Genomic DNA, 20,567 nt, shown 5'->3' on the forward strand with positions numbered 1-20,567 from the left:
CACATAAATATGGTAACAAAGCCCAGAGGAGGTCAGTACCAAGTTGCATTTTATGTAACAATGTTCTGTTTCTGCCAGTGTTCTCGCCCCCTCCCCCGTCCGTCTCATTGGCCTCACATGATGAGCTTGATGTCATTTTCCCCTTCTTTCCCTTAAATTTGGGAGAACAAAAACAGGCCAGCATATGTGCATGTTTATGTGTGTGCACAGTGTGATGCACGCGCATGTGTGTGTGTGTGCGTGTGTTTATGTGAGCTGCTGCCAAATGTTTCCACCATGACGTGATCTCACTGCTCTGCTTGCCTTCTGCTCTTCTTCCTTTTCTCCTCCATCACCGAGTCCCTTGCACACACACACACACACGCACACACACACGCACACAGACGCACAAGAGAAACACATTGTTGTACGCATATACTTTGACATGCAAAGGAGAAGAGTGAAGGTTTCTCCCAGATCCCGGTATGGGAGAGATGTGCATAAATTTCAAGTAGTGTGGATATGTCTGTGAATGAGACTCTGGTACTGATACTTAAGCTTAGAAGAATTAAAATAACTTTAATCGTGGGAAGAAATTAACATAAAGTTCACAGTGATTCAGAATAACATGTGTGGCAAAGACAAAACATGACTGTAAAAAATAACCATTAAGGGTTTAAATTAGGTTTTGTTTACACATGCAGAATTAATATTTGCTTACTTTTTTGATGTTTTACTCTTGGTAAACTTTTTGGCAAAATCCTGTGACGTTGACCTAAATACATACTTGTTTATAGTATAGGTATTTAAGCTGGTTTATGTATACAGTCTGTTCATACCTTCTGTGTCCTGCTGCATTGGAACTCTAGACTCTATCTAGAGGCCTTTTGAACGTCCCAGCCTGCCCCCGGTCATACATTCATCCAGCAGGGGATAAAAATAGTTTGTTGAAACTGTTACCTAGGCAGTGTCAACACATCGGGTCAACAGGAGCTGAAGCTGAACAGTGTGCTACCCAAAGCTCGCTTCACCCCCATCAGCACCTCATAACTCAAACCTCATCATGAGTTTGGGCCAAGTATTCGCTAGTTTGGTTGCTACACCGTCAGCTTACCGCTGAGGCGCTTACCCTGACGTCTCTGACACACATGTGGAGTGGAAATTTCCAAAGGCAGAAGAAAAGGGAAAGGAGTAGCTAACAATTATGCTAGTTTATCCTACCGAGGCCTGGACTGCATCCACCAGATTCCATTCATGCTCGGACTGCCCACTGCCGCTCCTGTCATAACGTCATTCCTTGGAACAATGGTGGATTCCTGTTTATCACTGGGCTGTCTTTGATGCACTTTATCTCTGGCATGCCACAGAGCTGCTTCCTTATTTACCTACTGAAAAGACTCCACTTTTACTGTGTGGACAAGGTCCATGTCTTTGCAGACTTGTACTTTGTTCCCTTTAAACTTATAGCACCAGATGATCTGCTTTAATATGCTGTTTGCTAATTATTCTCCAAAAAGGGTTGAGAAAGGTTCTTCTTTTCCAGACTAGTAGCAGAGGAGTAGAATAGTTGCCTGTTACAGTGCTGATACTTTAAATCCTGTGTGGTTTAACACTTTTCCTGGTATGTATACAGACTTGTAACACAGGTCGTTTTACCGTAAATACATGCTGATCACACACTGAAATGTTTGGGTTCAACCTCGAGGGCTGCTGCTGTTTCCTGATAAAAGAGGGAGATTTTCTATCTCCACAGCAACAGGCTAATTTTGGAGTTCCAGGCAAATCCAAACCTTCAGATTGAGGTATGCAGCAGTTTGTGATCATTCTCAGTCCTCCTCATATCTCCCCCTCTGCGGACACACAAAAAACTCACTTATACACACACACATACAGAGATGAAGGCTGGACAGCACTGAGAGGCCACTTCCTCTTGTGTTGTGTAACTACTTCCTGTTTCTGATAAAGTGACATCAGGGTTCCCCAGCGTAAAAGAAAAAGATGTCTAGAGAACATGTATGCACACCAATCTTCTATATATCTATATTTTGTTGTTTTGTATTTGGACTAAAAAGTAAAAGGGAAGCTCAGAAATCCCACCAGCTTTACAGATGATTAAACGGCATGATGTAGGTGTTGGCACAGTGGTGCACGCAGAAACAGCTTGCCCAGTTCCTTCCATGGCATTACGTCATTCCCTTCCTATTGTTCTTCTGTAGCTGACGGAGTGATGTCACTGTCGCATTGTGGATGTGACACATTCACACATGCACACAGTGTCCAGGGCATGTAATGGCCGGAAAAACTAACCTTGACCTCGGGTGTTGCAGTAGCCGCTGTCACCATGTCCTCTACACCCAAATCCAGTCTGCAGGTTACACCCTGCCTTGTGACGGATCTCTGTCCAGGAGGGGAATTGACTGGAAGAATGACATACTTTTTTTTGTTTGTTTTCTTTTCTTTTTTTTTGTCTTTTTGTTGAATTATAAGCTGATTTGTGTTACTTTTCCATTTCTAATATGCCTCAGTATGGTCAAAGAAACCCTGGGAGTCACTAACACATTGATGAGATAATAGTAGTTTTCCTCTTAAAGAATATCACTTAATCTGAAAACACCACTCAGTGACAGGCACAGACAGGCACAGCATATCGTTTGCAGAGAGATGCCCTGGTACAGCCTGAGACTGTCTGAGTTAATTGTAAGACAGGTAGACATGACGCTGAGCTAACAGAGGAGCAGATGGCGTGGCTTCCAGCTCTGTTGTGAGGACAGTGGATCTGTCAATCTGCCTGCTGTGCTGGTAGGAGCTAATTAACACTAAACTGATCTGAGACCTGCCTGTCTGTCTGCACGTAGCAGTGAAACAAGCCCATTAAAAACAAACAGATCTGGTGTCGGCTCCTCTCTCTCACAGTATCGCCATTATAAGACTGATACCACATGCGAGAGACAATGAGAGAGATGAGGGGTGTTATTCTATGCATTCCAGCTCAGGCCATTTGCATTTAGAATGAAATAGCCATCCGTTCTACTCAAGAGAACCTGTGTAGACAAACTCACCTCTGGGGAAATCAGAGCAGGGTGAAGTGTGTGCTCTTAATGCACGCACACATTCGCGTTCTTCATGTTTTCATTACTGTATTGTCATGGACATGGTTTCTGCACATATTCAGCCTGTTTTGCACACACACATACATTATTCATCCATATAAAACCGCAGAAAACAGCTGTAAGCTGTCTCGCTGTATAAAGATAAAGTTAACATTTATTTTATATGCACTCAAAGTGAATGCACAGGCTTTATATGCACGCAAGATACACATGCAGTGGCCAGCAGCGATTCATATTGAAACTTAACAGTCCCCCTTTGTCTCCACATGCATACACAGACACACACACACACACACCATTCAAAACCTCAAACTGGTATTTTTAAGTAGTTCATCTGGTTTATGAAAACCCGTCTGGTCCTGAAAGCCCCCTTTGGTGTGCTTGATAGCTTACCCTTTTTAGCTTCTCCCCGTTTTGTGTGTCTGTGTGTGTTTATACTTTGTGGAAATGCTTGAGTGAGTGTCTAAAAGTAAGTCTAAACTAATTTCTTGCCAGTGAGAGAGATTTACTGGTGCAGTAACCCCCGGGTTCTGAGCTTCTCCAGGGGCTTAAGTTGTTTGGAGGGTAGGGGGGTCTGCCGAATGAGTGCTACGAGCTAGCATCCCTCGAGGCTGTGCAGATAGAGATCAGACTGCCTCATGCCCAGCCTCACACATGACCAGGTGGTGCATCAGTGCACCCCTAATCTTGTGCTTCCTTCTCTCGATTGCATCTAAGAACCACCACCTGCCCTTCCCTCCGATTCCCTGTTTTCACTTCCTCAACCCTTTTGATGTTATCATATGTAACGAAGACATAAAGCTTCTCTATATGTCTGAGAGACTCACATATTTACACACTTTTCTGTTCTAAAAAGCTGAACAGAAAATTTCAGTAGTGTGTGCAGATTAATGGTGGTGCAATTATAGATGTTTGAAAAAGAGTCAAGATGAGCACACACACAATACCGGTGACATTTCTAATGTCCCCTGGCAATATGACAGCATCATTTCAGCTATCTCCCTATTGATTCAAACAGCCCCTCTTCCTCGCCAGTATCCTCCCATGACTTAATCTCCCCCTCCTCTTCTCTTCTTCAGCACTTCCCCCTCCCTCAATTGCTCCATTCCTCGATCCATCCTCCCCTCTTTCTCCCCTGGTGACTACCTCACCCCCCAGGCATGGCAGCTGTGTTCTCCTGTAGGCATTACATCACTGCAAGAGCATCCTTGTTACTGATCCCCTGACAACCAGCACTATCAACACATTTTTGCTCACACACACACACACACACACACACACACACACACACGCACATGCACACATGTGCAGTGATCATACACCTGTGCAAGAGTGCATAAACTTGTATTTACCCACACAGACACAAATAACTATTTACTCTATTCCTATCCCTGGAGCACTATTCTCTCCTTTCTCTCACCTTTGCACCAGTCATCCTTCTCTCCCGCTCTCTCTCTCTCTCACACACACAGACACACACACACATGCATTAACTGACAGTCTTCATCAGCCTAACCTGCCGTATCCAGAGGATGACGTCTCTCTTTCCTGTGATATCCTGACAGATGATCCACGGTGTAGAGTGACGCTCCTGTTGCTGCCTGTCTCAGTGGAAAAGGAGGGGGGGGGGGGGGCTCTGACAAAATATATTAAAGAAAATATTTGTATCAGCAACTCAGTTCAAACAGAGTTTACGGGCATACGTTTTTGATGAGCTGCTGGTGATAAATGTTAAAATTTGTGCTGGTGCAAAAAAAACCATATATTAACTTTATACTGAGTTATAAAAGAGAACAATATTGGAGTAGAGTTGACTCATTCAGTCCATTAAATAATTAGTCATTAACTATTAATATCAAATTATTCATAATTTAAGCTTAATACATTTTCAGTGCCTAGAATGTGTTTTAGTGCTTTTATCTTAACTTCAAAAAGTTCAATATTTTAAAAGACATTTCAAAGAGTTTATTAAATAATTGAAAGAAAGATTCAGAATATTAACTAATTTATCTTTATGTTCCTATTATGGCCACATAGGCCATCTAGTCTTTGTTATCTATGTGGTGAAAAGTAAAACTTTGTACGTGCAGTAATTACCTTTTATTTAGTAATAAAGATTTGGTTTATTGTGCAAAACCGACCAATTTCACGGCAAAAGTTAAGTTAGTCTTTTTTTTTAACTTAAGGGCAATAAACATAGACTTTTATTTAACATTTAAAGGGGTTTAGAGTTCAGACTGAACCCTGCACTATGCAGTATGTTTGCATTTATGATACATTTACAACATGTAAGCACAGAACTACAAGCTCTATAATCCTCACAACTCTCTACAGTTGTCAGGTGCAAAGGTCGTGTTTCTCCTTTCAATCAACCCAACACCACCATCTCTTGTTGAGGCATTCCCAGTCAGTTCGGACATCCCAGGGCTCCTCGTCCTTTACCCACCTTCTCCGTTTCCTTCCCATACCAACTGCTCATTATCAGTTTTGGCTTGGCTCTGTGAATGTATGTGTGTGTAAACATGCGTCGCCTTAGTAACAAGCTCTGCACCATAAAAGTATGCTCTAAATCTAAGAGAGAATCTCAGCGGAGGGGGCGAGCAAAGTGACCATCCCACCTATTTCTGTAGCTGCAGGGCACACATGTGCAGTCAATAAAGAAGGCCCGGCTGTCATTTATAGCATCTTGGCTGTAATCCTCTAATTAACACATCTACTATTCTCAGCCTTGTTACCCTGCTGAGGACCAGAGGAGGAGGAGAGGAGTATAAAGAGAGCGACAGCATGGTATTTCAGCATGGTATCACCCAGCAGCTACTTTGTTTTGTTGCTGTCGGTTTCCACTGCTCAGAGTTTGCAGGTGTTAGAGCCTCGTGTGTTTCAAAGCTACTTTATGGCTTCGAGCCACACAGCCAGAACAACTAAGCCGAGGCGTGGATTCAAACTGAGGTGATGATCTGTGGGTTTAAAGCGTAGCGACCCCGGCTGACCACCATGGCATGCCACACCTGTTCAGATGCAAATGGGAGAACAGTGCATGAGTGTGTGTTAAAATGGTGATTGTGGGGTGACGTGTGTTTATTCATAGTTTGACACTCTCCCAAAACCAGTGTCTGCATTTTTCACAAAGCTCATCATTAGGCCCATTTCCTCTCGCGCCCTCTCTTGCAGTTGAACAGAGGATGACGTAAAGCTGTTCTCACCCATGTGTGATCATTCAGGGGTCTGCAGTGATGAGATGAGGTCAGTCAGCATGCAGCTGGCCCCCTAACTGGACATCTTGTATAAGCTTATTTGCCTTTTTTCTCTCGCTCTCTTTTTTTTTGGAGCAGTGCGGTGACTTAATGTCATTGAAGTCCATCTGACCTAGTTTGAATGTAATCAGTGCACTGTGAAGTCTCAGCACGGGACAGAAGAGATAGAAAGGACGGTCAACTGGCCTAAACATAGTTGTTTCCATACATCTATTATTTTCAGCCAAAGGTTGATTGGCATAAACGTGTGCTAAAAAGACGAGAAAGCAAGTCTGTATATGCTCTGACTTATTGCAGAAACGCACAAAACACAATAGCCTCATATTAATAACTCGACAAACAGCTGTACCTGCATCGCAGTTTGCTAACACTGAGTCTCTTCCAGTAGTTTTGTGAAGTTTTTTTACTGCCTCGTTTCCATAATTGGACTTGTGGCCCACGTGTTTGTCATTCCATAGTACCAAGAGTCTGTGGCCTGTCAAATGGATGGTGGCTGGCTGACCACGAGCTTGTTTGGTCTTTTCATCACCTCTAGTATTTCCTTCCTCTTTTGTCTGCTTTCATTTCTTTCTTTTTTCCATACTTCTGCTCTGCTTTTGCTTTCTTTCTTCTCGCCTGGCTACCTTCACATCCTCCAGACAAAATCGCAGTGTCCAAACACAAACATGTTAGACATGAACCAGTGCAGGAAAAGTGGTGAAGTCACATACATTCCCTCACCTTGAGAGACAAATCAGCTGTCAGCGCACCGCACAGCCTTAATTCCCTCTCCTGCAGTAAGCGTAATGTGCTAAGAGGATGCAGTACATTTAAGGCAATCAACCTAATGTAGGTATTTAGTTTCTACTCAGTAATAGATAGTACTGCATAGCTGTAGGAGTCTAATTATTGTAGATATGATATAATTATCATCAGGTAATCATCCCTAACGTCTCAAATGAATTAAATGAGAAAACAGGAAAACGGTTCATGTAAAAAAAATAAAAATAAAGCATATTTCTGTTTGTTATGTATGACGGCATTTACAAAAACAAGTAACGCCAGTCAGTGAAAGGCTTCCAAAAGCCAAGCATTATCTCTCTCCTCTCTTTCATTGAGAACAAAGACAGTTAAATCTATAACGTAGCTGTTTGTTAACAGCGTGATAGCTGTGGTTTAGCTTCCATCCTACCCTGATAGAGGCCTGTTTTGTAGCTAGGCCCCTGAGGTGGCCGCATATTTGCTGGATGAGTAAGGAATGTGGTTACATGCCTTAGACATTAGCTATGACGGAGCACTGGCTCCACAAGAGAGGGAGGTAGCAGAGAAGGAGGGAGGGGAGGTTGGGTAGAGTCTGAGCTCACGGCAAGTGAGCTCATTCACCCCCAGAGCTCGAGGAGAGAGTGCAGCTCCGTCATCCTCTTCGCAGAGAGAGAGAGAGAGAGAGGAGGGAGGGAGAGGGAGGAGTGTAAGCCAGTGACTGAGCGAATGAGAGGAAAGGAGAGTGGAGCGGCACAACAATAGTGGGCTGCTCTTCTGGCTGTGGACTCACAGAGACAGAGAGAGCGCTCAGAGGAACACACAGACGCTCTGTAAACCAGCTGCAGGCAGATTACAACTGGCGTTTACATACAGGCGTTACAGGCTACTCACTTTTGTTTTGTCTCTGGCACTCTCTGTGGTCACCATTCTTCACAAAACCACAGAATTACCAAATATTGACGCAGGAGAATTTTAGGAATTTTGTGGTCATTGCATGGGATTTTGGCCATTTGTTGACTTGAGGAGCGTGTCCACAGACATTTTGGACTAGTTTTTGTTCTGCTGGGTCCATTTGCCGAGGGTCACCGGCTGGACAGCTGGAACAGCTAACTTGACTTGAGTGGAGTTTTGTGGACTTGGGGTTTTCAGTGGGCTCACCTTTGTCACTCTTCTGAGGAGAACAGAGTGCGTTCTGGGGGATGCCTCTGGATGTGGTGATTGCCCCAGCAGAGGACTGTTTTTGGCCGGACCTGCAGGACACAGACATGAGGCTGAAGATCAGGGTCCGCCGGATGAAGGAGGGGAGAGAGCTTCGAGGTGTGTATTCACCTGGAGGAGAAGAGATACGTGTGTCTGTGTGGGTGCAAGGTGATAAGATGCAACATGTTTGGATTGAAGTCCTGTGCGTTTGGCATACATGCAGAAGATGGAATGTGATTTATGATATGCATTGAGTTGCATGGCTATGAAATGCACAATTGCTGAATACATGCAGAAAAGGTGCGAACAAGGTGGAAAGCCACTGATAATAGTTTGTGCGCTGCAGATGAGTACACACAGTGGACTGTCAGGTATTTACCATTTCAAGCTTTATCCGAACGAAACATAGCAGTGAAGTGAATTTTTAAGAGTTTTTTTTTCAAGAGAGATGGGATTCTACATCAGGCTAAAAAAGAATTTATTAGGCGTAGCAAGCCAGACCTGAGAGTTGCTGTCCCATCTTTTGTTTTTGGACTTAATTTGTTTAGAGGTATAGAATAGGAAGAAAGGGGATTAAGAAGATGACATCATGAAGATGAGAAGCGATGAAGAGGGAAAAGAGGAGAGAAAAAGAGCTAGTGGGGGAGCGGATGAGAGCTGTGACCCATGGTATGACATAGTGCTCATGCTCTCTCAGCCTGTGGTCATTGAGATGTAAAATTATCACAAAGGCTCTTTCTTTCTCTCTTTCTTTTCCTCTGCTCTTGGCTTTTCTTTCTCGCTCCTGCTCACTCGCTCTCTCTGCAGAATGGTGTCTTGTGGAGATTATGTTATCAATATGTGTGCAGTGTGCACTGCAGGTGTTTAACATAACACCTTTTCACACAGAGCAATGAGGCAATGCAGAGCAATGGAAAAATCCTTTTTATACGACAATACGGCATCGTGCACGTTGCACAAAATATCTCGTCATTTGCTCAAATTAATTTGCTCGTTTTGTAGTTGAACCTTTTGGATAACAGATGTACGTCTATTTAGACGGTACACACAGGGCATTTTAGAGCACCGGCTCAAAGCAGTTATCTGCACCTGTCACTCTTCACATGTGCACATGTGCATGTACGGGTTATATCTACACAACCAGATTCTGCTGCTGTAAGTGTCAAATTCATGTACTCAGAGAAAGCTGGGATGGGTGGGGGATCACACATTTGCCATCAGCAGATGAAAATAGAATTATATGTGTCACAGGTACTGAGCACTTTAACACATCTCTGTGGAAATAGATTTGTCAATGCAGGCTAAATTATATGGTGGTTTATGGTCTTTTATTGCAGTAACACGGTGCTGCTGAAACGGCAGTTGATCAAAGTGGAATATTCCTGCTATCTGTCCAGGAAGATAAAGAGCAATGAAGTTTAACCGTCAGCTAATATGACGTAAATATCGTGCTCTCATTCGCAGCCATCATAAAGCCGATGCTGTGCATGAAAGCGATGACCTCATCCTACTATCTCACCCATGTTCTGTCAGTCTACACATTTCTGTCACAAAAACCCACACAAGCGCACACACTTTCATTGCATCGTCAGGCCCCAGCACAGCCTTTGTGGAGCTGAAGTGGGACATGTGTGCAATGATGTCATGTGAGGAGGGTGAGGTGGGGAGGGGAGCGGGTACATTGAGATGCTAATGTCCCCTCATAGTGGAGGGGACAGCTGGAGGGGCACAGAGGATGGCGTCATGTCTCCCCTGATATCAGCCAAAGAGAAAAATGATGGAGGGGGAGTGGGGTAGTCGTTCAATGCCCCCACCCCCCCCCCCCCCACCCCCCCCTGGGCCTGAAAGCTTGTCTGTGTGCATGAACACGGCTGCTTTGTGTATTGCCCCCCCTACTCCATTAACAGACAAGTAAAAGAGTAAAACGGAGGCTGAAGCACACACACACACACAGAAAGGGGGTGAGCTTGTGTTGGCAAGGAAGTCAATTGTACGAACAGCAGTGATGTAATAGCAGAGATCCCATTAAACCATAACTTCTAGGCAGGTGTTTTGTGTGCCTCTGTTCATTCGCTTATTCCACCCTCCATTCATCTTTTAGTTTTCTGCAGCAGCACAGCTCTGAAGAGTCTGAATTTGATCTGCTTAACATACACACTTTTCACGTTAGCGAAACAATAGCCCATGCCTTCATACTGAAAGCTGGGTATTAATTTAGATGTGGGAGAGGAGAGGGACTGCTGCTCGCTGCCGGCAAACAAAGAAAGGCCTGAGTGCTCGCCTCTGACGGAGCAAGAGAGAGGAAAATAAGCAGTTGCTTAAATGATGAAGTGGGCAGAGAAAAACGGAAAAAGGAAGTCACCACTGCTGAGAGCTGCCGATGGCGACACAGTGCCCTCTTTCCCGGTTGTGGGTTTTCCTACTCCCCAAACTGCTTTTTTTTTTCTTTTCTTTTCTTCTTTTAAAGAGTATGTTCAGAATTTAGTCACATCCTGCCAGAGTATGGTTTCATGATTTCAGTGTTTGAACAATAATGTGAGAAGCTCTGGTTTTTATTCCACAAAAACAAAACTGTAGGTTTAGGTTGGTATGTCTGTGGGAAATTTAACTTGTGAGTTTAATGCAGGGTGTCAGTTTCTGCTGATTATCATGAAGGTGAACTCATCTCTCCCATTTGACTTTCTGATGTCATCTTCACAGACAGTTGGGCTGGTGTGTGTCACAGGGTATTTTCAGTGACCTCAGTGTGAGTGTACAGTATGTTTATATGTGTGCTTAGATAGGAATGAACGGATGTGTCATCCTTTTCTAATGGAGAATGTGAGGCCACATCTTTTAGGTTTTTTGGTGTATGTGTGCGTAAATCAGTGTGCTCATATGCCCTTGTTTCTTACCAGTATTTGGAGCAGGGTGGTGTCGGTGAGGGGAAGCAAATTGTCATCAACAACACTGCTTTTCTTTGTTGTCTTGGCAACCCTAAGTAGAGCAAGGTCAGGTGACGAGGTGGCAATAACACGCTATCTCCTGTGTGACTAATGTCCATTAGCACCAACCGTGTAAAGCTTTGACTACAAGGAAGGTGTTTGTAAATGTGTTGATGTAATGTCGCTGTAATAGCACTCGAAAAGCCAGAAGGCACACGCAGTCCTGCTTTCTTATCTCTGACTTCAGTCACCCTTTATGCCAGTAACCCCTTACTCACTCATAGGCAAACTCTAGCTGGCCCAACTTTGTGCTTTTTTTGTGTTTATTTAACACGAGATTAGGCGTGCTACACTAGTCGGGACTACAATTATCAGTTCAGTCAATTCAGAATATTTCTGTTCGTGTGTTCATTTCCCTGCACACTCACACACACACATAAACACACAGACCGTGTGGAATGTCCTGTCTTCAGTCCTTCTAACAACTCTCTAACAATGTAAGCACATACAAAAGGAAATGCTTGCTGTGTGATGTAGCTATTCCTGTTGATCCGACTGTCTCCAGGAACATACCACTCCCTCACACAGATACAGTATATGCTATATGTAGTGCAATTTTTTTCACCAGCAGCCTGGGAAGTAGGAAACCAGGAAAGAAACTCTTCAGAGATCCCTTCCTCCCTCTGCTTTATCAATTATCAGTGCTGTAGCACTGCCCGTAGGCTTGCTGCAAGGGGAGAAGCTATTGAGAAACAGTCTAGTGTGAACTCCACACTCTGTCTGTTTAGTCTACGCTATATAGGCCAAGAAAAGGTTTGATCATAGAGTTGTTGCCGTAATGGCAGCAATCCCTCAGCCTCCTCTTGAAAGTTATCCGATTGCTCTTTCTGCATCAAATGCCTCTCTACACTCCACCACCCATGTGGACTGTTGATGTCATCGCTCCGCTGGTTGCCATTAATAGCTGGAAACAGGCAGGCCTTCTTCACTTTGCTCTTAAAGGAACATTGCACCCAGAATAGCACTAGGTCATCGGGATGCACCCAGCCTACTCACCGCTCAAAAGCTGTGCTGTTGTGAAATAGCACCACATACCAAAAGCTGCTATCTTCTGTGGATTTGCACAACCTTTTTACGCAGCTCTCCTGTTTGTTGGGTGCACGCACATGAAACTGTGTTCTCCACATGTGTGCGTCTGTTTGTTTGCCAGTTGTTGTTACTCGAGTAGGGCAGCTGGGTGTGTGTTACAGGGGAAGGCAGCGTCCTGCTTGCACTGTGCTGTGTGTGCTACTTGGGGATAGTGATGTCATGTCTCACTCACTCTCACTAAGTGAATGTGTATATATGTGTGTGTGTTAAGGTGTGTGCATGCACTGCATCCAGGATTGGGTCAGGGAAGGCTGAACCTAGATTAGGCTCTAATCGTCTTTCTGGGACTCAAGGTTTCCTTGAAGCACTCCCTCTCCTCTCCACACTCCTCAGCGAGGTCAGCACCCAAAGAAGATTCCTACCTCTTTTCCTTGTCCCCCTCCCTGTAGTTGTACAACTGCAGTACTACAGACTATTAATGAGTATGGGTGTGTGTGTGTGTGTGTGTGTGTGTGTGTGTGTGTGTGTGTGTGTGTGTGTGTGTGTGTGTGTGTGTGTGTGTGTGTGAATTGAGTGGAGAGTGTGTTAATGTCAGTGAGAGTGAATATTGGGATATATTGACCGCAACAGTATGAGATCATTTCTTCAGATCATATCTTCTTCGTCTTCTGTCGTGTGTGTGTGGGTGTGCGTTTGACCATGCATTAGTGTGTGTGTGCTTTTCAGCTGTCAGTGGAGATGTTACTGGGCCTCTGTCCTGGCCCTGCACCTGTGGCCTCTCTCATTCCCTCAGCCTGACGCAATGCTCTGCTACAGGACATGAGCTCATGCAGGAAACGGAGCCACACACACGCACGCATACACATATGCCAAAAGTGGAGCCGCCTGCCTCTTAAAGGGCCAGACGCGCATTCCTGGCCACCCAGCAGTTAACGTAACTCACTCACAGAAGCACAGAGAGCCCCTTTTTTTTCCAGCTCCTGCTGCTCTAAAGGGACCCAGACTTTGTAGCCCAGATTCACCTTTTAAAGACTACTGAGCGTCTGCTAATGATGGTGCAGTGTTCGTGATGGAAGTCTTTGCAGAGTTCCCAGTGCGTGTGTGTTCGTGTGTGTCTAAATGGAAAACCATTCATATGCCTAACCGCTTCTCTCCATCTCTTCTTTCCCTGCAGGAGGCTTTGCAGCTTTTTCCTCCTGTTTCCCCGGCCTGTGTGAAGGGAAGCCCGCCACTGCTCTACCTATGAGCTTGTCCCAGCCCTGCTTGCCTGTAGCTAACGTAGGGCCTACTCGCATCCTGCCTCACCTCTATTTGGGATCACAAAAAGACGTCCTCAATAAGGTATCATTTATTTTGGATATTTTGCCAGTAAAGAATGTCTGACTTGCTCTTACTCGCAATAAAGCATGATGCTAAACCACGTACATGTCCCTCTCTGCAGGATCTGATGGCTCAGAATGGCATCACCTATGTGCTGAATGCCAGCAACACCTGCCCCAAGCCAGACTTTATCAGCGAAAGCCATTTCATGCGCATCCCAGTAAATGACAACTACTGTGAGAAATTACTTCCATGGCTGGACAAAACGAACGAATTCATAGGTAAGGGCGTGTTCTGTGTTTTATGTAACCATGCACATGTAATATAGGTAAACTGTCTGCTTAGATGAACCCTTGTACTCTTTCAGGATATGTCTGTTTTTATTCAGTAGACACTGATTTTCTCCCGAGTCTTCCTACTAAAAAGGAGACCTGTCAGTGGTATGCAGTGTTGCATGTATTTTCATATAGTTCTATATATTCATACTTATTTGTTTCCACCTATCAACAGACAAAGCTAAGGTATCAAACTGCAGAGTCATTGTGCACTGCCTGGCTGGAATCTCACGTTCAGCAACCATCGCCATAGCATACATCATGAAGACAATGGGCCTATCATCAGATGATGCCTACAGGTACACCTGCACTTCCCACCCATTAACAGCTGAGCTAAGGTGTCAGTACCAGTAGAAAGACATCCCATTGTTGTCAGGTGGAATCTAATTCTTAGATCCCTGCCAGCAAGCGTAGTTTATACAAAAGGCTTAGCTTTGCCCTGTCAGGACAAGTCTGGCACACTATTATGTATTGTGAATCAGTAAAAGGGCTCACACCCTTTATATAGGTCATTTATTTAATCTTAGGAATTCAGATGTGATTTATTATAAAACCATTACCGCACTTCAGAATACAATTGCTTAGTTGTGTCCTATTTTTTTCAAACTTTTTATTTTTTCTGCTGACAGATTCGTAAAGGACAGAAGACCGTCCATATCCCCCAACTTTAACTTCCTGGGTCAGTTGCTGGAGTTTGAGAAGGGCCTGCGATTACTCCAAGCTTTAACCTCCGATGACAAGAAATCTGAAAACAACACTAAGCAGAATTCAGAGGTTAACGGAGTCATCACAGGTTTCGAGATGAATGGTCATCATAGCAACTGTGACTCATCCACCACAGAGCCACGCATCCCACCGGAACCCAAGCTGTCGTCACCCACCTCTCTCCAGCAAGGCTTCAATGGCCTGCACCTCTCTGCAGAGAGGATCATGGACACTAATCGACTCAAACGCTCCTTCTCCCTAGACATTAAGTCTGTCTATTCCCCTAACAGTCCCCACTGCCCCAACCTGGCACCCACACACTCTGAAGACGTCCCCAAGCTGTGCAAGCTTGACAGCCCAGGAACAGGCATCTCCAATGGTGTCTGTTCTCAGTCTCCCGTCCTTGACAGCCCCAGCTCCTCTGATTCACCATTCCCCTCACCGGGCAGTGGGGGCAGCATAGGAGGCTTGGGATTCAGTGGAAGTGAAGGAGTCCATCGTTCTGGTTCTTCCTCATCCAGACCCAGAAGAAAAACCAAACAAAACTGCAGCAGTTCGCCGATCCACTCCCAACCACGGCAGCCTCCGCAGTCCCTCAACTTGCTGCTGGACCACAAGAGCCCCAGCCTGGAAGAAAACCTAAAGGGCTCCCTGCTCCTCTCATTACCTTCCCTGCCCACTGTGGGTTCTGGGGCTATGTGGACCAAACACAGAGACACTGTCCAAGCCACAACCCCCGTCACTCCAGTCACCCCGACTGCAGATGCTCCCTGGCACTTTGGAGCAGAGGAAGGTGGTCAGGGAGAGATGGAGCTGGGAGCAGGAGAGGTAGGGGGACAGGAGTCGTCGGTGAGGTTCGGTAGCAGCTCGGCGTATGTGGCATTTGGGTGTAGCGAAGGTGTGCGGTTACGAGACAAATCCCAGAGGGAGAAGCCGTCAGCACCACAGACGCAGCGAGACCTCCGAGACTCTTCGTCGTCTTCAGCAGTGACAATGTCCACCAGCTCGAGTCACAGTGGGGCTGCATCTGAAAAGCAGTTCAAGCGGCGCAGCTGTCAGATGGAGTTTGAGGAGGGCATCTCCGAGACAAGGTCCAGGGAAGAACTGGGGAAAATTGGGAAGCAGTCAAGCTTCTCTGGGAGCATGGAGATCATAGAGGTATCCTGACAGATAATGACATCATCAGAGCTGCCCCTTGGGGGCAAAAATGGACCTAGTTAGAGGGAGCACAGGAAGAGGACATTCAAGGTGGAGCCGAGGAGTTGTTATTGGGGTTTTTTAAGCTCCCCTTACAGACAGTGTTAAAGACTCTAGTTGAGAGAAGGACAAATGCAAGCTGAGCGTTAATGTGAAAAGGTTAGCATTCGCACCTGGACAGACAGAGCCTCAGATGTGGTGCTTGGCAGACCATAACCATCCTGAACTCTTGTACAAAAATGAAGAAAAATCTTGGGGGGGGAGGGAGGTAAAGAGGACAAATCTAGGTACTGAACTCTTTATGTTTATGAGCTCTGTCCCAGACAAAATGAAACAGCCCAGGGCAAATGTTGCATCCTTAATATATAGAATTCTTCCCTTATTTTGACAGAGTTGAGACACAAACTGCTTGCCTGTGGTCAAACGTAGCGTGTTTCAGTGGGTGTATAGCTTGTGATTTGAGCCAAGCCTGATGTTCTCTCTCCCAACGCTTCACCCCGGTTTCGATAAGCCTCATAAGCTCGCACGGCTACGTTTGTCCCCCTTCCCAGTGGCTCTGCCTACTACAGGGAAAACAATAAAGGACTCCTTAACAGCACCATATCCTCACATCGCCACAGCACAAGGCAGAGAGACCCAAAGGACTTAATATTAAGGCGGTACTGCACCCTGACAATGAAGGATCCTCTGCATTTTGTTGATGAAAAACTATTTGAAGAATGGGCAGTGTTTCCCCCTCCTAAAGCACAGTGCGCCTTTCCTGACTTTGTTCCCTTGTTTCCAGTGTTAACAGCGTGATGGGACTGAGGTTTCAGGATGCTGATGAGGGTATGCGTTAATAACCCCTCAGCTCGCTATTAGACCCCCTCTGAGCCTCCTCCCACTCCTTCCAGTCACCACCTATGGTCGCCACTGAGCATGCACCTGAGAGGCTGACTACAGACAGACGAATACTATATATACAATATGAATATATATAGCAATTTTAATGGACTTCTGTTTAGTTATAGTTTTAATTTATTGTATTGGTTCATTCTGGTAATGAGAAATAATATAATGTTTTGTGGATTTATTTCTTTTTTCTTTTGTTGAATTATAATTATTATTATTATTTGCTGTATGGTATTTATGAACACACACTCAAACGAATACACACATTCAACAAATTCAAGCAAAGCAATATGTGATGTTCCTTCTTTGGGGAGAGTGATGTATGATCCTGAGATGCACTTTTCTGCTTTTCTGGTAACAATTAGTCAAATTATCTTTCGCATCCTTGCAACATGATACTCCTAAAGCCAAGTTTTGACTCTTTTTTTTTTTTTTGTACTTAGAAGATGACACACACTCCCCTCTAATATCTTTTAAGGACAGCACTGCTGTTCTCGCTCATCTGCAGCGTGACCTCGTTGATTTCAATTGAGGGCTTAAGCGTTACCTAAAAAGACTGTTTTGTTTGTCTGTGTGACGAGGGAGACAGAGCAGCCATGCAATCTCTGATCACTCACACACAGTGAAACATCCTCTGCCAGTTTCATGAGGGCTTGCATAACAACAGCTATATGCAAACAGGCGCAATCTTTCACAAGTTTGAGATTTAAAGGCTGAGCGTCCTCCCTGAGCCAGCACATGTTTATCAGTCATCATCACAGTGCATCCACCAAAGCTGAAACCAACACACACACACGCATACACACCTCACACTGTATGCCCTTATACTCACACATGTAAAGCCTAGCTCCCCTCCCTTACACACACACACACACACACACACCCTTTTGTTCATTCTCAGGGGATCTTTCAGTGAGCCAAGCCCGACACAGGGTACACAGCTGCTGGTACATCAGCACAATGCATGTCCATAAAGCTCCTTAGCTTTTCTTTCTTTCTGTCTGTTTTTTGTTTTCTTATTTCTTATTTTCCAAAGCTTTGATTAAAAACACCAGTAACAAAATGGAAAGGAAAAAAGTGAGGATCTTCGTATCCTGAGGTGAAAGACATGAATGCTCTCCTGGTGCGAGATGGTTATTTATTTATGATGTAAATGTGTTTATTTTTCCTTTGACCCTTGATTAGCTTTACTCTTTGGCAATCTCTGACTTTTGACCTTATGCTGCTGCAACTACAGTAAGTTCAGATAGATTCCTATGTTTCCCCCGGGGCTCAAGCAACCTTTCTTTTCCTCACCTCCCTCCTTATATTTTTTAAAAAACTGTTGTTAGAATTATTTATGACATGTAACAAGGATGATGCAGGCTGTCCCATTTGCTAAAATTATTATTATTATTGTTATTATTATTACTATGTTGTTGTGTAAATAGCAACGCATCTAAGAACACTGATGAATTTAGATGAGTTTTTAAAAGAAAATCCTGATACCTTAGGCTGCTTGATGCAAAAATACCTCAGGTTCTACTGAAAGGCTTTTCCTTCCCCTGTTCATGTTTTTGTGAAAATGAGACAAAAATACAGAAATGACAAAATACAAACTCCTCTCTGCTTCTTCTTCTTCTTCTTCTTTGTGTGTTTACATTGTGTGCGATCAGGGCTGGGGAGGGAATTCCACCAACAGATTAACAACACATTACGACATCCAGAGATGCAGAGGCTCAGTATTGATTTTCTGTTTAACAAACTCGTCTCTGACCACACAACAGGGTTTCATTGATTTTTTTCTTCCTCTTGTTCTCCGTCAGTGCCGGTGGCACATGGTTGCATATGCTGGTAGGGTTGTGAATTATTAAATGCAAAGACTAATTTGAAGAGAACAAGAGAAAAGAGACATGTCTTAATAAGAATTAAGCAACATTTCAGGTTCCTACTTTCAAAAAAGAAGAGTATATTACAGTGAATGAAAGTAGGGGTGTCAGATGGCTTTTTGGCATCGTTTTTTTAATTATCTAGAAAATTATTTGAGCTAGGTCTTTCAACTTTTTTTAGGGTAAATATCTGGTACTGTTGCTATATAAATGTTGACTCTCACAACGTGGCTCAAGATAACTTAGAAGGAAGGATGTCTTAAGTCCCTAAAGTATTTGGATGTCCGATCTCTGACAGCAGATTTAGCAGCTTGTACTAATCGCAGTTTTGCACGGAGGGGACATATTATTTTATTTACAGCTTTTCATATACAAAACACATTCTTTTAATGAGTCCAAATAAGGGTAATGGATTTACAGATAGTAAAGCTCAAACGTAGGACAACAATCCAAAAAAACAACCAAAACATCAAAGCAGTCCCAGGTAAAACAAAAGTTGACAAATCCAAATAACTTTGGATTTTTAATACATAGTCATATTTACAGTTCTTAGCAAGTTTATTATGTCACTTGTCATTTAAAAAAAAGTCATGTTCTAGATTGAAAGTAAATATCTGTACCGTGCTGCCAGTAATTATATTTTTAGAAATATCCCTTGGATTAAAGCGCATCCACATATGGGTGGATTATTAGTTACAGAAACATTTAAAACATGAATTTGGTAATTCCCACTGCTGTTAATTTAGGGCAGCTGCAGCACAAACATTGGGTGATGGTCTAATAAATTTGTTAGCCACTGGTTGTACAGTATACTTTATGCACCCTCACAGCCCAGCAACAAGCTTTGTTCTGGCCAAGAAGAGAGGACGTGTGCTAAGTGTCATCTGTTGTAAGGACATCCAGCTAGCTTAGTTTAGCTTACAGACAGGAAACAGAGGGAACCAAATAGCCTGACAACACCCTCAACCACCCTCAGCACTTAAAAAAATCACAGCTAAGCATATTCCATGGTTTCATTTGAAGAATAAGGAGTAATAGATAAATAAAGGAAAAACGGGGATTTTATTAGAGCTGGACAGAGCTCGCTGTTTCTTTGTTTCCAGTTCCTAAGGTGCAGGTTGCTAGCTATGGGTTTATAAAGACATGAGAGCAGTGCCAGTCTTGTTGTCCAAGTAAGAAATAGGCATGAATGTAAAACATTTCACACTGAAGTACAAAACAATTAACAGATATACATTGTTTAATTGCATAAATGTCTTTTTAGTTTTTCTCACCAGTAGTTAACGGATGAATTCACACCAAGGTAACGTTTAGGTGCCTCCATCAGAGATTTTTTTCACCACGTGGCGACCTAAAGCACACCTTATATGCACTCCCTGAGCCTTAACTAGAAACACTTGTGCAATCTAATGCAACCAAACAAAACAGCTGCGCCACAAATTCTACTTTTACGAAACTTGTTTTCAGCTTCAGTTGACAATAAACACAAAAGTGGTGGCACAACTGCAATCTGAGCTGTAAAAAAAGATTCCCTAATATTTTGTCACTGCTGTAAATGTGGAAGCCTTGAAACAGCTGTTGTGTTGGATTGCACAAGTGCTATATAAAGTGCTTGGTGAGTGTACATGTGTGTCTGAGAACAGGAAAGGGGCATGTTATGCCTCTAAAAAACATCACCCTGTTCTTCCCCGTTTTCCTGATTGACTCACTGTCTGGTTACGGCTTTGCTTCCTCTTTTTTACTCAGAGCACACACACGACAGGTTCACAGGTCTTTTCCGGCTCGTCTCCTCCTCAGCCTCTTCCTTATCCCTCTGTTTCTTTGAGCACACGAGTAAGGGAGGCTGACTGGCAAGGGTGCGGTGTTTACCAATGATGTGATGTGTTTGAACATTGCTTACCTCTAGGGGATGAGACACTGAGATGAGGTAGTGGTGTGTTTGTGTGAGAAAGAA

The 20,567-nt window shown here is 44.0% G+C and overlaps 1 protein-coding gene across 3 annotated transcripts in view; it reads left to right on the plus strand.

Annotated features, from left to right (window-relative positions):
- The window catches only part of dusp8a (dual specificity phosphatase 8a), a 41,320-nt gene extending 22,977 nt beyond the window's left edge, over nucleotides 1-18,343 (plus strand). For 2 of the 3 annotated variants that reach the window (XM_082539969.1, XM_082539970.1), the window contains exons 4-7: nucleotides 13,472-13,638; nucleotides 13,739-13,898; nucleotides 14,128-14,251; nucleotides 14,582-18,343. In XM_082539969.1, coding sequence (XP_082396095.1) covers nucleotides 13,472-13,638; nucleotides 13,739-13,898; nucleotides 14,128-14,251; nucleotides 14,582-15,824 — 1,694 coding nt within the window. In that variant the 3' untranslated portion in view covers nucleotides 15,825-18,343. Of the gene's footprint in view, nucleotides 1-7,711; nucleotides 8,402-13,471; nucleotides 13,639-13,738; nucleotides 13,899-14,127; nucleotides 14,252-14,581 lie in introns of those variants that run through there. The other variant, XM_082539971.1, reaches the window with a different exon arrangement.
- The last annotated feature ends 2,224 nt before the right edge of the window (nucleotides 18,344-20,567 follow it).

The sequence above is a fragment of the Aulonocara stuartgranti genome (assembly GCF_965226115.1).
Source record: "Aulonocara stuartgranti genome assembly, chromosome: 7".
Classification (NCBI taxonomy): Eukaryota; Metazoa; Chordata; class Actinopteri; order Cichliformes; family Cichlidae; genus Aulonocara; species Aulonocara stuartgranti.